The sequence below is a fragment of the Aptenodytes patagonicus genome, chromosome 13, assembly GCF_965638725.1.
Source record: "Aptenodytes patagonicus chromosome 13, bAptPat1.pri.cur, whole genome shotgun sequence".
Lineage (NCBI taxonomy): Eukaryota > Metazoa > Chordata > Aves > Sphenisciformes > Spheniscidae > Aptenodytes > Aptenodytes patagonicus.
The window spans coordinates 12634376-12650074 of record NC_134961.1 but is presented as its reverse complement, the minus strand read 5'-3'; the positions used below and the strand labels follow the sequence as shown (position 1 = coordinate 12650074).

At 40.5% G+C, this 15699-nt stretch overlaps 1 protein-coding gene across 2 annotated transcripts; it reads right to left on the bottom strand.

The window, feature by feature from the left end:
* Window positions 1–1720: 1720 nt before the first annotated feature.
* On the bottom strand, window positions 1721–15468 carry CDR2 (cerebellar degeneration related protein 2). Of its 2 annotated transcripts, XM_076350775.1 has the most exons (5): window positions 15269–15468; window positions 9639–9751; window positions 4805–4953; window positions 4370–4534; window positions 1721–3165 (listed from the first exon to the last, which is right to left on the bottom strand). In XM_076350775.1, the coding sequence occupies exons 1-5, from the start codon at window positions 15345–15347 to the stop codon at window positions 2298–2300; spliced, it is 1374 nt and encodes a 457-aa protein (XP_076206890.1). In that variant the 5' UTR covers window positions 15348–15468; the 3' UTR covers window positions 1721–2297. The 2 variants fall into 2 exon arrangements, with proteins under 2 accessions (XP_076206890.1, XP_076206891.1); XM_076350776.1 differs by lacking the exons at window positions 9639–9751; window positions 15269–15468 and adding an exon at window positions 5986–6069.
* Between the last annotated feature and the right edge of the window lie 231 nt (window positions 15469–15699).

The window sequence follows — 15699 nt, the reverse complement described above, 5'->3', positions numbered from 1 at the left end:
GCCTTCGAGGTTTTTATTGCACAATATGTACAGTCACATGTTAAAGTACAGTATGGCCAGAGCTTAGCAATGGCACAGGTAGCCAAGGGGAAGTTACATTACAGAAGAATCAAGTAGCTCTGTGGAAATCTGAGAACATTTATGATCCTTTTAAAGCATAAGAATTGTATATATGAAAAAGTGCTCTAAATTAGCCAACAGTAATAAACCACTGAAGATCACCTATTTAACCAAAAAGTCTGAATTGCTTTTTACATGTCTTCTGGTCCAGCAGGTGTGGATCCCCCTTCCCCTAAAGTGGTGAGGAATATTAGTAGTAAATCATTTGTGACTAACAGTCGTGCCTTTCTCATTTCAGGTTACTGCTTTCCAGTATCTGAATGGGGCAGACCTCCATGTGATGAGGATCCAAGTGTTAGTGAAACAGTGACAGTACAGTTAACCTGATGGCAGAACAGTGGCTTTTCTGCCTTCCCCCCCCCCCCTTTTTGAACAGCACTGACAAACACCACAACAAGGAGGAGAAAGTACTTAGTTCCCTCTGGATTTCTTTCCCAGACAGGCCTATTCTTCTCCACTTAGTGTAACCTTTTTAAAATACAAATTTAATGGGAACTCCATCTGAGCTACATAGGAAAAGATGGCAAGACTAGATAATGCAGGTGCCATCTGCACCAAGTTTACTGTTTCCTGATTGGCACAGATGGGCATAATTACTAGTTACACATGCAGCTTGACTGGATTATTTATTTGCTTAGAAAAATATTCACAAGATTCAGATTCCCATTTTTAAATAATTTTCAGAATGCAATACATATTTTAGAGAAACTCCCACAATATGAAGTCTTAATACTGCAACTGAAGGACAGCTATACACAAGCTTAACAGGGTACAACATGAGGCAGACAGAACTGCAACAGCAGCAGTTGAACTAAAGCTGAGAAATTGTCAACATTCTGTGTCAACTGTTTGGTGTATCGCAGCAACTCAGACAGGCAGTAAGTTGATTCCCAAGAACGGCTGACCAAATTAAGCTATGAGACCCTTTATAAGGAGAAGGATGTCACCCTTCATTGTGCCTTTCCCCCCGCTTAATCTCTAAGCCTTTGTTTTCTTCACACATTGAAGCAGTTTTAAGGAATGTACTTCTCCATGTCCCTTGTTTTTCAGAATTTGAATACATATGAATTATTATTAGGGAATGGAGGAGAGGAAGAACAAGAACATGGTCCCCTGTTTTCAGTAGGATATGTTCTGGCAATGCTGTGTCCATCCTCCCACCCCCCAGGCAGCATGGAATAGATCCACAGAAGCTGACACTGGAAGCAATAGACAAAACAATGGGATAAGGTTTTTTACCTGGCCTGTCTCCTTCAAGCACTTGGAGTTTGTGGTATGCAAGATTAAAAGCTATTCCACTATGTCAATGCTACTGCTAAAGTTAACTAGCTAAATTGCAACTTTCTATCATCTTCCCAAATACACATAAAAATGTACTTTGCAGACATTCCAAAGAACAGCAGGTCCCAAATAACATATATAATCAATTCACAGTATCTTGCCTTAAGACAAAGTGCCCTACATAAGAAACCATACCTAAAAAGCCACGCAAACTTTACATCAAATCCTTTCTTAGTATGAAGACATTTATACTGATCTATGGGAGAGCTCAGTGCATGTGAAAACATGGTATTTATTAGCTTAAACCAAGCACAGTGCAGGCTGCCATGCCAGCTCTCCACTTCCCTGCCAAAGCAAGTTCAGCTAGACTGCTAACTTCATTCTCAAGAATCAAGGAGAGGCTGCCCATGATACTGGTCAGGGGCTTTGTTTTCATTAATTTTCTACACAGATGTAGTTACAGGGCTAGATCATCACCTGCGAACCAAAGGAAAGCTTGAGTCTGATTCCTTGTGAGAAATACAGTACAGATTTCTCAGCTCTTATTTTTGAAGTGGACTAAGGAAACTAGTGTCAGTTACTGCTCTGGCCAGAGATTAAGTGTAGTATGAAGTAGTAGTGCAGTATTAAGCTATGACATCTGCTTGCTTTACAACAACTGGTTTGTGTGACAGTGTTAAACAACATTAAATCTATTGCTACATAGGTACAGGGAGACTAGCTGTTAACTAACTAGCTTGTTAACTACAGGTCTACAAGCCAATTCAAAACATTCATTTTGAGTGCTCAAGAAATACATCAGTACAAGGGGTCTTCTGACACTCGTATAAAGCTTTTCCCCTTCTTGACTAACAGATTAGTCACCAATAGAAGATGGATCATCAGCATGTCCAATGTTATGGCTGAGAGGAGAGGGACTTGTACTTAGCTCTGTGTTCATCTATTTCTTCCTTTGTTTTTCTGATACAGCTAAAAATTTCCTTGAAGAGTGCTTTATATTCAGGAAGAGCATTTGTGGGAGAGTCACTTAGCTCCACATTTGTGCATTCTTGATTGCTAGCTGAAAGATCATACTGGGTATTCCCCACATGTAGGTCTTTGGAATACTGCTTCAGCGTTTGTACAGCCTTGTGTTTCAAAGAATCTTCATCCATTTGACACTTCTTCAAAAGTTCCTCATACTTCACTTTCAGAGCATTATACTGAGCATCAACTTCATTAAGTACAGAGATTCCTCGCTGCTTCACAGCTTCAGCTCTCCTAATACATGTTTCTTCATGGCCCCTTAGAATGTCTCCCCCTGCAGCACTGCTTAGGAAAGTTTCACTGCTGCTCCGTTTCAGTGCCTTCTTCTCAAGCTCTGATACAGTCAGAAGTCCATCATCTGCCGGGCTCTGACCAAGCTCCCTTTCCAAAGATTCCTTGAATGAAATGAAAAAGGATTCTGGCACCAATTTCTCTGCATTATGGAATGTGTTTTCAGACTGAAGTATTTGTCGCATTTCAGCTACTTCCACTTCCAACTCCTCTGCACGAGCCCGATATAAATCTGTATCAACAAGCCTCTGTTCAAGGTCACAGTTTTCTTTTACCATAAGACTATATTCCTCTTCCATTGTTACCCTCTTCTCTTTTTCTAGGTTAAGTTGGGCTTGCAGAACTGTAACTGCCTTTTTTAAGTTCTCATTTTCTTCTTCTAGGGGACTTAGCTGACTATCCATCGAAGTAATCTTTTCTGCAAACACGTGATCATAAACAAAATACCTGCAGAAACAGAAGTAAGTATTATCAAATGTAGGAAGTACAGCTGACCACACCTCCTAAAGCTTTCCTGTCCTGGGTAACTAAAGACAGATTTAAACTGTGTGCTAACACACCTCAAAGTATACATAGCGGTCATTTTACTAGCCTATCAGTCCATTTAATAATCAGAACGGAATTTGTAAATTCTTAGATGCCATCAAATCAAGCCTCCTAGCTTAAGCAGAATGGCAGCTCATTAACAGTTTCAAGTTACAGACAAGCTTATTGAACAACCAGACCTACAATTTAAGTTTAAATAAACATTGCCTCCACATATCATGCAAGACTTTCCAACGCTCAGATTTTTTTCCGCAGCACTCCACTCCTGTAACTTTTGTCACTATTGGTTGTGGAAACAAGCTTCAGAATTGACAAGGCAATTCTGTAGGCTGGTATTTCCACAAGCCTTTGGCAGTTTGAAGGAATCCACTTATCTTTTGAATTGTCAAGAAATAACTTCTTTTTGGATGTACAGATTTATTCTACAGTCCTACCTCCATGTAGTGCTGCAGCCCAGACTCAAAAGCCTGTTCTGCCTGTCTGTGGAGGTGCTTCACTTATGAGATTCACTTATGAGACTGAAGCTAGTCTCAGCTTTTACCCCAGGCGATTGTCCTGATGGGCATACTAATGCAGTTCAGCTGGGTAAAACTGCTCTAAATTTAAAAAGCAGCCCAGAGCTCCAGGCACCATTTTACCAGCTTAAGTTTAGGAAAGCTATTGCAGGAATCCTGCCTTCCTTGAAAAGAAGATATCCACAGACATCCAAGGAAAGGGTAAGTTACAGAAAATATTTTGCATTTAGGATGCTTGCTTTTCAGATTATCTGTGTGTGTGCTTTTATCTGGCTGAAAAAAGTGGGGTGCAAGTCGCCGTAAGCTTTTGAGGTTACAAGTTGATATGGTTGGAGACTTTGGCAGAGAACCTTTCAAGACAGAAAGTGGAACCTGCAGTTCCTCTCGCACAAGGACTAGTGCAGTCTAGAAGCATGCCAGAAGCAGTGGCAACACCACACAGTGCAGGACTGTGCAGACATTTTATTAGTTGCGAACATTAGATGTTTTTCTGCTACCTTGTTTGACATCTGTGCTTGTGTCTTAGTTTTTAAAGCTTTGCTTAAAATACTTTCAGTATTCTCTTTGCTGTGCAAGGTAAAAAGTCTTACTGGCGAAGGTCATACAGCTCCTTCAAACATGAGAAACTATGCATTGATCTTGGCTGGTCAGATCTCTCGTGGCTCATCCGGCCTCGTCCAGACTTTTTCAATTCTTCTACTTGTCGTTGCAGGTCATCTATGTGTGTTTGCAGATTTTCAATAGTCTCTGTCAAGCTAAAAGGTGAAGGACTGGTGTTAAAACATTTGAGCGTTTAGTCAAGGACATGGGAATTTCCCATCCCCTCATATTGTAATTTCTTCTCCAAAGGCTGCTCTTTGGCCCCAGAAGACCTTTAAATAAAACCATCCTTTCAATTTAACAATATTGTAGAACAACACTAGACAGAGACAGCCACCCAAGAACTACATAAATACACCTGGACTGCTCTTTTTCATATTATCAACTGGGGTAGGGGGGAAGGGGATCTAGTATAAGTTTGTTACCTTAATATCTTTTGTTGTGAAGCTCTACTCTCCGCAACTAGTTTTTGATTAGTGTCTTCGAGTTCTCTTGCTGTCACATCCAGCTGTTCATAAACTTTTGCATGCTGATCATTCATCTGACGCAAGAGCTCCACTTGCTTTGTGAGGTACTGCAAGACAGTATTGCTCTAACTAATTTATACTTGAAACACAAAGACAGGACTACTATTCTGCATTTTTATTCACATTCATAGAGAAACTACTAAGTTCCAGAAATGTGGATTCCGGTGGTTGCTTTGGTAAGCATTCAGTTGAAAAGGCGCTATCAGTAACTCAGCTAGGCAGCTTGTCTTTGTCATGGAGGTCAACCCAGGCTGATCAACCAGTCTTTTGTCCAGAGGCATTGGGTTTGCTTGTGCAAGCTATGTTCATCTATCCTTGCTGCAGCCAGGCTTTTGCCAGCACACAAGTCTTCTGGATTGGGTTTGTCTGTACTGCGGTTGTCCCTAATACAGCCATGAATCCAGACTTCAACATAGCCCTTAACTATCTATTGAGTCCTTCTAAAAGTTGCAGTGGGCTCCAACAGAAGTTTTCTAACAGTGTTGACCCAACAATTTTCTTAGCATTAAAACTGAAATATTGGGTGGCACCATCCATAATTAAATTTCTTTTCAGCTGACCTAAGTTTTTCCAGTCTGAAGCAGCATTAGGTTTAGCAGAACAGAATTTAGGTTGTGGTCACACTTAAGACGGTATGTGGGCTACTACGTGTCAGGAAGTATAATCAATCAAATTACTGAATTCAATCTTTAATTACCCACAGGGAGCTACTCCAGTTACTGTAATACCAAGTAAAGGTCTCCTGCCTTTTGTATAAAATAAAACTCCACATGGAAGTATTCTCATTTTAATCCTCTTTAGTTTTACAATTAACAACATAAACTGTTAAGTTTCTTGAATAATGTCATAAAGGTTGGAATTCTCAGTCTAAGAGCAGTTAACAATCACCTAAGGCTCTTAATACAAGTGTCTTATATTGTCCCACCCAGGATAGGACTGATCCAATTCTAAAAATCCACACGAGAGTTTGCATCAAACAGACTTGAACAAAAAATCCTAACCCTTTAAATTGGAAATACTTTGTTCTTACATAGAATTTATTTCTTGCAATATATTCTGTATTACTACATGATACTTACTGAAAAGTAAACTTCAAGTAGGAACATCCAGCAGACTTCTAGGCAGAATTACTTCTCTTTACATAGGCCTGTTACATACTCAAAACTTCTAACATTCTACTTAACCTTTTACCTCATTAAAAGATTGATGGGTTTACATTTTAGGCAATTTAAGAACAGATAATAAGTTAATCTAGGACTAGTAACTGCTACATACAGACTTCTAGAAGATCAATGTGATAGCAGCTGGCTAGATCCTTTTGTAGCCTGTGCGCACATGACAGAGGATTTACACAAAAATAGTACATGGATTAGCAACAGAATCTTGATGTGACCCATTTCAGATTAACTTTCCCTATTGGTTATTCTCCAAGGAGCTGGAGATCTTCAGATTTTCTTCAGCAATACAAGCATGGCTAAGCACAGAAACCAAGGCTTTGGTGCCAGAATTAGATGTTACCACTTATTACAATGGGCTTTTGCAGACGTTTCAGATGAATGGGAGAGGTGAAGCACCATTTTCCCCACCTTGCACCTCCAATATCTTCAGTGCTGGGGTCAACCCGGCCTAGTATAACTGGGCCACCAAAACAAAGTATAGATCTGGTAATAAATACTTCAGAAGTTCACATTTATTCCACCTCCCCTGCAACTGAGCACCTAACATGAAGCAGCAGTTGAGACTTCTTGCGTTCTACCACATGATAAAAGGGGAGTGTCAGTATTTCTGAAGTCTGAGTGCTGAGAACAGATTCAGACAGGAATAAAGTTGCCCTTTCAATCCAGCGTCTATTACATCTACAATGATTAGTTAGTGGCACACGTGTCAGCACAGAGGTCAGATATAATGATCCAAGGCTGTAAAATGCTTAGTATATTAGCATTTAATATATTAGATGTAATCTTAAGCATCCCAAAGCCTTTGACCCTTCCTTATCAGTGCAGACAAGGTAGTACCATATTTCAGAATGATTTCTTAGCCAGTTCTAGACTTTGCTACCCGTAAGATGTGAATTAATAGGAAAAAAACCCAAAGATTTACACTGATATACTGCACTGAAAAAGCTAGTCAAAAACGCAGCAGAGTAGCTACAGGAACAGCTGAAAGATCACCTTTACATTACAGAGACAAGCACCTGAAAATTAGGAAAAAAGAAAAATCAAGCATAGAGACTGGATATGCCACGTTCACCTGTATCCTGTGCAGTGGGGTATTCTGCATTCCCACAAAAGACAGAAATACAGGTATGAAAATAACTGACTGAACTGCTTTTACCAGCTAAAAAGTATTGCACCTTGCATGTACTAACTTTATTCCCCTCTGTTTCAGTGAATTCCTGTAACAATCCCTTGTGCCAGTAAGCTAATATATTCAGTTCCTCCATCTTGAGGTTCCCTCTGGGTATTTGAAGAATGGGTTCATTTGATTTTCGCTTTTCTACCAGAAATCCAGATGCAAGAGAGACTTCTTTGGAGAAAGAAATGTTTTGAGTTGCTAATACACTTTTGAACTGCACAGGGAAAAGACAGAAGATTAAGACAGGTGGTGGAACAGAGAAGACAGCATGTTATTACAGCAGATACGAATACAGTCTACAGGGTCTTTGACTGAACACAGTAAGTTGGGCCAATAAAGGTGCAGGCACTACTTATATGTCAGAAACATCACAAATACTATTCTCCCACTTCCGTCCCCCTCCTCTTGGAGGGAGCCAACAGGACAACCCAATACAGTCCTACCCATGCTGGGGGAGAGGAGGAAAGAGAAGAAAGAGGTGTCAGATAAAGCCTTCAAAAAGCAGTATTGCACAAGTCTTGGTTTGTTTTTTTTGATTGGCTAAGCAAAGCAAGATATTGAGAGAATAAATTAGTCTGCCATTGTCTGAGGTTGTCTGAACATACAAGTACTTGACCCTGCAACACCCCAACTATAGATCACTGCTGGAAGGACACTTCTGACCACTTCCTGGTGCTGAAGCTTTCTTCTGTCGTCAATAAATACTAACCCACCAAAAAGCTTAAGCAAATAAACTGGCTTAAACCAACAGGATATTACGTCCTTAATGGCACTAGACTATTTCTATAAATGAATGCAGCTTAGCAAGAATACATTTTCCATATTTCAAGATAGCATTAAAATACATCTGCTTATTAAGTAGCTACACTCAATGAGCCAGGTTAGTTATCTATTGGAAAGTTACGCTGTGTTATTTCAAAAGGTGCGTTGTAACTGTGTTAAACACTTCCTTAAACATGGTTGTTCATACAGGTGTTGAACCTTAAGTGGAACAGTATTTGTATAGCACCTTGAAGTGTTTGTCATCTCTAGATCTTAAGAATTAATCTTTTTATCAAAACTGTTCATGGCAATGAGTTATTTTAAGTCTCTGCATAAGCAGATACATTTTTTGTAATGCTGTGGCACTAATGTAAATATCAGCCATTCTAACTATTGTATTACAGAATGAAGAGGATAACAAAGATGACGTTTAGCACATGATAGAGGAAAGAGCCAAAGTATGATGTGTAAAACAGAAGTATCTTATTAAAAAAAAACCTGCACCCAGAAATTGTGCATCACCTAATAAAAATGCTGCATTTATGTTAACATGACTACTTTAAAGATACCTATATATCTGTAAGTATTAAGCTTAGGATTAAGTTACCCGTTATCACTGCAATGATAATGTTTTAAGTCTTAAGTTGCAGCTGTACAAAATCCACACACTATCTGTAACTGCGTAAGTACTGCTTGCACAAAGGAACTCAGACTTTGTAAAAATCTAGTGTACCAGTCACAGCCTGTTCCCTGTGATTTGTACCAAAACCAAACTGAAATGCTGACTACGTTTCCAACATGTTGTCAGTCAGCAAAGTACTGAATATTTAATAATTATTAGAGACCACACATTGCCCTCTAATAGCTGAAAAAAAAAAATCATTATGCTGACAAATGCTAGGTCTGCAAGAACACAAGCAATATTTAAAAAAAAAATTGCCAAAAACGGCCAGGTTTTTCCACCAAGGAACACAAAGATGAGTGGTTTTGAAAGGGTGGTTATGATCTCCCCCCTGCCGGAAAATACAGAACAATATATCCACTACATCCTGTATTTAGATACTATTTAAGTGTTTGTTTTTGCTGGGATTATTTTTTTTTCTTTTAAACTGAAATAGACTTTAGCACCCTTTACCACAGCTCAGCTTAGTGGAAAGACATATCCTCAGATTTTACTTAAATCTCTCTCTCCTGCACTTATCAGCGTTTAAATTTCAGTGCAGTAACAACATTTTCATATAGTAATTTAAATTATTAAATTCATTCATCATATAATTTCATGTCATTTTACCTGGCAAGATCTGCAAAGTTTAGCAATAAAATAACTGAAATAACTTTTATGTACAAAAAGAAAGACGCCAGTCATTTGTCATTAAACAAGCCAAATCCAACATGAAGTTTAACGGCACAAAGCTTCCGGTAGTCAGACAAACAGTTCTAACTATGATCAAGCCTATACAGGTTCTCAAATTCTCAAAGCAGCAGAAGCGGTTAAAGATTGTTCAGTATTTTTCTTTAAAGTGTCCATCAGATGTCAAGAAATTCAGATCTCAACTTATGTGCTATTATGTCACAGGTCTAGATGCTTTAACACTTGGATCCCTTCAATATTTACCTCTATCTCCTGCAGTTGCTCTTGATTTGTTGCATACATTTGCTGTAAAGATTCTTCTAGTTCAGTGTTACGGTCCAGTAGTGTCTTCCCAAGCTCAGCAGCAAGGTGAAGATCTAAACAAAGAAATCATGTTTGCACGTAAGTTAGAGCCAATAATATAATCTAATTTTAAAGCATTTTAATCAAACACTTGAGGTGGTTTTATTGCAGTTATAACTGCTCTAAGTTATTTCCAGTCCCCAAAAAGAAAGTTAGCTTGTACTTAAGTACAACGTTCATACACTATCTATAATGCACGTCTAATTCAGTCCTGAAACCTAGAAGATACTCTTATTTCATGAAGCTTCCTTAGTTCCTCCTTTGGTCCTTCAGCCACAGGTCAGACACATCCAGCCATTTTCACTTCCCACCATCTGCCTAGTACCGCACCAGCATCTCCACCCAAGGTGTCTGTTAGCTACACTTCACCATGTTTACAGCACTCATATTTTAGAGGAACAAGCATAAAACACCCTGTAAATGTTCATCAGGCTAAACCCAGGCCAAAGCTGACTGCACTCTTACTTACTTTGCTGTTCTTCCCCATTACCCCTTCACCAAGGAGCTCAGGTCATACAGGATCAAAGTGCTAAATAAAAGTTTCAGATGCTTTTTATGGTGAAACAATAATATCAAAAGACATAAAACTGATAAAGAAATGTAGCTATTCTGCTTTTCAACCTCATAAACCTAGGAGACAAGAATTGTTTTATGTGCTCCAAAACATAATTTTAAATGTCATTTGTTCTCAGGCACTTAATCTCAATTTCACTTCAGTCATCTTCAGTCACCTCCAGGGTGCAGTGACTGTAGTTGTTTCAAATTAAGAAATAAGTCATCTGAACACTCAGTTCCTTTCTAGAGGGAAGCTTGATATTGTTCAACAGCATCAGTAGTGCTAGGTATTCTATATTATTATGTTTAAAGACACATGTAATTTAAAAGCTAACATAACGCAACAAAGAAATAAATACTGGTGTTATTACTAAACTTGTAATTACTCTGTGCAGGGTATTACATGTTAAGAATCCAACAGATTACTAAAAATCTCTAATTTTCCACCTCCTTCCCATCACCTGGACCATGACCAGGTTGTCTCCAGCATGCGTGCAATACAATCTTGTTAGTTTTCATGTAGAACTAGCATCACTAATGGGAAAGAGACAGAACAGTCAGGAAAAACTTAGATTCACTTCAAGAAGACTTAAATTAATATAAGAGACATGTATTGCATCATTGGTAGTTGTAGCTAGATGAGAAAATGCATTCCGTTTTCATTTGATTAAGATGCCCTTGTTTTAACATGTTATCTTACCTTTTTCCTGCCCTTTCCCAATTATCTTATCAGCTAGTCACTGTAATAGATAGAACACTGTTCCAAGATGGTTTTGTGCTAACCTTCAGTTTGGCAGCCTGTCCAAAATGATTACGCCATCTATATACATAAGCCAAAGACCAAATTCAGACTTATAAGGACAAGTGAGTAGGAGCATTTGTCTATTAAGTTGTAGATGTCCAATTCTGGCAAAACACCACCTGTGGTGTTCTTTACACATTCTTTACAGCTACAGTGCATTGTTTCCTATCTTAAGGTCAGATTCTTAGAACAAATGCCACAAAAATTATTTAAAACAAATCACACTGCATGCGAGTTCTTCACAGTTTCAAAAGATGTATGACTAGGAGCCACATGGCATACTGATCTATACTTAGGAGTTTATCCTCACAGAGCCTTTTCATTGTAACACCACTTGTTAAGAAACACAGCCTATTCTAGAGCTGGGGTTTAAAGTATTTGGATAAGGAAACTGTAAGGTGTCCTGCTTAAGTTTTTCCCATTTTTAAACAGAGATTGTACATTGTTTACCCATGGACAGAATAACTCCCAGTCAAACACCAAGCTGTTTGTTCTATCACATTACAGAATACTGTAGTCTTCAAATCCAGTGAATCTATCATCCTATATAAAACAGAGTCCTGATCCACAAGTTCTCATACTACACAAATCTTTACTAGGAGTCACAATCTTTAAAGCTAGTCAACAATACTGGCATCATTCAAGGTAAAGATGAAATAGTCCATTCTTTTATTTTAATAGAGTAGAATAAGAGCTTTAGAGAGGATTTAAGATTATGTTAAAGACATAATGCATAATGGAATTACTTGCTGCCATTTCCCTTCCCAAAGTGAAAGTTTGTTTTGATGTTTAAGTACCTTTAGGAATTGATAGTTTCATTCTTAAGTGTCCCCTCATCTACTAAATCAAGTAGCACATACCACACAGTACTTTGAATACAATGTGAGTAATAGAATTCATGTCATACTTACACATTCATTCTGTTCATTAGAATGGCAGAAGCACAAATGAGTTACTATGGGAGAAGCATGCTATTTTGTAATTAAGGCAATTTGTTTCTGAGGGGGAGAAGACAAGTGGAAGAGCTCAGGAACATGCAATAAAACCCTAACTCCTACCCCTAGAAAGCAAGAACTGAAACAATTTCACCTCTTCTAAAATTAAGAATTTGCTTTGCATCCATTTTTGTCCACTGTTAAGTACCTATAAGCCCTATAAAGAGCAAATTTTAAGAGTGAGATGTGCAATATATGTGTTGTCCAGACACAGAAGGAAAAGTTAATTTTTCTTAGAGTTACTGTACAATACTAGAAGCACACTGCATTTTCTGTTGTAAATTTATGTAAAGTAACAGCTAAGTTCTGCCACAGACACGCATTTTTCCTTTTCACCATGAAGATGTAAGCAGAGAGGTTTTTAATAATGCAAACTGCATACGTGCAGATCTTAAGATCTTCGTTTTAGTAAATCTGATCAGTTGTACTGGTGTTTAACAGCTCCATCAGAAACTTCTAAACCAAAACAAGACTTCAGTGACAGGTCTTCTGTGATGTTAAACAGCCCTCACTTACCAGCACTTCTCCACAATCTCTTCTGACAGTGTTACTATAATTGAGAAAAACACAGTACCAAAATCCTTCTCTTCTACTTTTTCATAACCCACCTAACAAAACGATTCAGAGAATTTTCAATCTAAAAGTAAGCCTGTTTTTTCCAACAGCAAAAGGCATTAGTAGTGCAAGATATATAAGGAAGCCTGGTTAAGTTTTACTTAACTGTAAAATTAAACCCTTAATTTTTTTACTTAGCTTCATACTTCCTACTCCATGTTCAGATTACCCTCTGTTCTGTTAAAGTGAGTAACAGCAAGATGTAAAAAGACCAGTCAAAAAGAATTCTTTTTCAAAGGTCAGCATACTGCAGCACAACATGGATGTTGCAGAAGGAAGATGGCTGTTCCCATCCTTAAAAGAATTCCATGAGCATTCTGTTTTCATGACCAGCATGCCAGAAAAGCCCACCTCCATTGTCAAGGCAAAAGCTTTAGGTGGATACAAAGACTGTCAAAGTTTTTCCAAAACCCTACCCTAATTTTAAGTTTCAAAGACTGGCTGATGAGGACTACAAGCTTGTTTCAGGGTGCTTCCTAACGTTTTGCAACCTAGGTTTTTTCATAAACCTACTCCTCAGTTTTTAAATGTGCACTGATTGTTTGGGTTGTGAAAAGTTTCAAGAGACCTTGATAAGCAATCTTACTACTCTGTTTACATACACTGGTATTGCTTAGTCTTAGAAGAAGGAAGAGTATCTTTCAGACTCCAGGAATAAAGTGTAACAGAACATTTAAAAAACATTCCTGTAAGGCATTTCTTCTTTGCATTTCAACTTGCCCATCAGTTTATTTTCCTCCTTCCCCTTTTGGCAAGGCTATCAGTCAATTCCATTTAGGCTTGCAGAGATAATCCCCAGAAAAAGATTGTTCAAATGTTGGAAGAGCATTAACCAACCCTCAAAATGCACAAACCTCTAGAATGGAATACTGTTTCTTAAAAGCTTACAGCAGAGAGCCAAATGGTGATTATTTCACTCATTTTAATTAAAAAAATGAGATTAAAGAAACCTCAATAAAGCAAGAAGTCAGTTGCTATACATTGTGAAGTCTCTTTGTAGGTCTTCTGCCCCATAAACACTGACAGTAGTAAAAACGTTGCTAAATCATGTCTTCAAACTTTCAACTCTTTTCCCTTTGACAGCAAACTACGGTTTCAGGATCTTATTTAAATTGATTGGTTTATATCCTAGAGCCATGAAAACATCTATTTCAAGCAAAGATTACCTAAATACAGCTTCCAAGCAGTTAGCTATTTTATAGTCAAAGCATACAATTAGAGAGACCTATTCCTGTCTCAAAAAAAGTTTCTGCCGTCAGATGCCTGATCTCAGAGTGAGAACTGCTTAGCTAGGAATAGCTTTCAAAAGTATCTTTCTTTATGGTTTATAGTACAGTAGCACCTACCAATCCCAAGAATGAATGTACTTCAATGTAAAAGCCAAAAGCATAAGGCTGGAGCAAGTTTGCAAGAAGCCACTTCACAGCTTTGAGCTGGCCTTTTAAAATGAACTCAGGATTAACAACAAAAAGTAGAACTACGTAAATACCAGTTATAAATGCCACTAAGCTCTTAAGGAAATTGCACATTCTTTCCATATCGTGTCTGTAGAAGATTTTCAGTCCAATTATACTTTGTATATTCCTGTGACTCCTTTCTCATCTGTGAAATGAGAGTAACATTTACCTCTTGCATGTAGTGTTTAAGACCTATTGACAGAATGAAATACAGGAGCTAGATACGTACAATTCTGATGCATAGTGGAGTTATTCGTATATTTTAAGAAGAAAACTTACAACGCTTTTAATAATGGACCTGCAACTAATCGAGCACAGTTACGTTTACAACTTCATCGACTGGAAGCCCTTACAAAAAGGCTCAACAGGGCGCAATACAGCCACCCACCCCGATGCTTCCAGCGCCCGCTATTTCCGGCGCCTACCCTGAATAGCTGCTTGACGTCCTGTCAAGGTGCAACTTTTCGGAGAGCCGCTTCCCTTCCTCCCTCCCTCCAGGGCGGAGAGGGACCCAGGCACAATTCAACTCGGCTACAGCAACCCCTTCCATCAAACAAAGACGGCTGCAATCTTTATCGGTAACAGCGATCCCTCTGCCTACGCGCCCAAGGCGGTGGGAAGCACGGCCGTGAGGGGAACCCGGGCTCCCGGCTGCAACAGTCGCGGGGCGGCACAAGACCCGCCACCACCGCCCCGCGACCCTCGCCGGCCGCTTCGGCCCCCTCACAACCCTTCCCGCCGCCCCGCCCGAGCGCCCGGCGTGTCTCCACGCTCCGCACCGCCGTTGTGGCGCTGCCCCGCGCCCGCCCGCCGCCCTTCCCTCCACGCCCTCCTCGCCGCCGCCCCGCGGCGGCTCCCCGCGGCCCCTTCCCTCACACGCCCTCCTCGCCGCAGCCCCTGCCCTCACACACACACACCCCCCGGCGGCTCCCCGCGGCCCCTTCCCTCACACGCCCTCCTCGCCACAGCCCCTTCCCTCACACGCCCTCCTCGCCACAGCCCCTTCCCTCACACGCCCTCCTCGCCACAGCCCCTTCCCTCACACGCCCCCCGCGGCGGCAGCTCCCCGCCGTCCGCCGCCGCTCCCTCTCCCCCGCCCCGGCTCACCTTGCTGCAGGTCCTGCTGGTCGTACCAGGGCTCATCCTCGCGGATCTCGAACTCCTCCACTAGGCTGTCGGCCAGCATCGCGCCCCTTCCCCTCACGGTGCGGCGGGAGGACGAGGCGGCAGCGTTCACGCGAACGAGTCCCCTGGCGCCGAGTGACGGCGAAGCAGGGCAAGCCGGCAGCCGCTCCTCTCCTTAAAAGCCGCCTCCGGCCATTGCCGAACGTTTCCGGACTTTGCCGAACCTCTCCCCCTTCTGGTCGGGCTGCGCGAAGCTGCCGGCGGCAACGTGGCAAGCTACAGCCACCCGCCCACCGTCTCCCCGCGATTCAAACACAACACCCTCACCTCCCCTGCGGGGAGCCAATGGGAAGCCGCCCGCCGGACAGATCGAAAGGAGCCTACACCAATCACAAAGCGAATTTATATCAAGC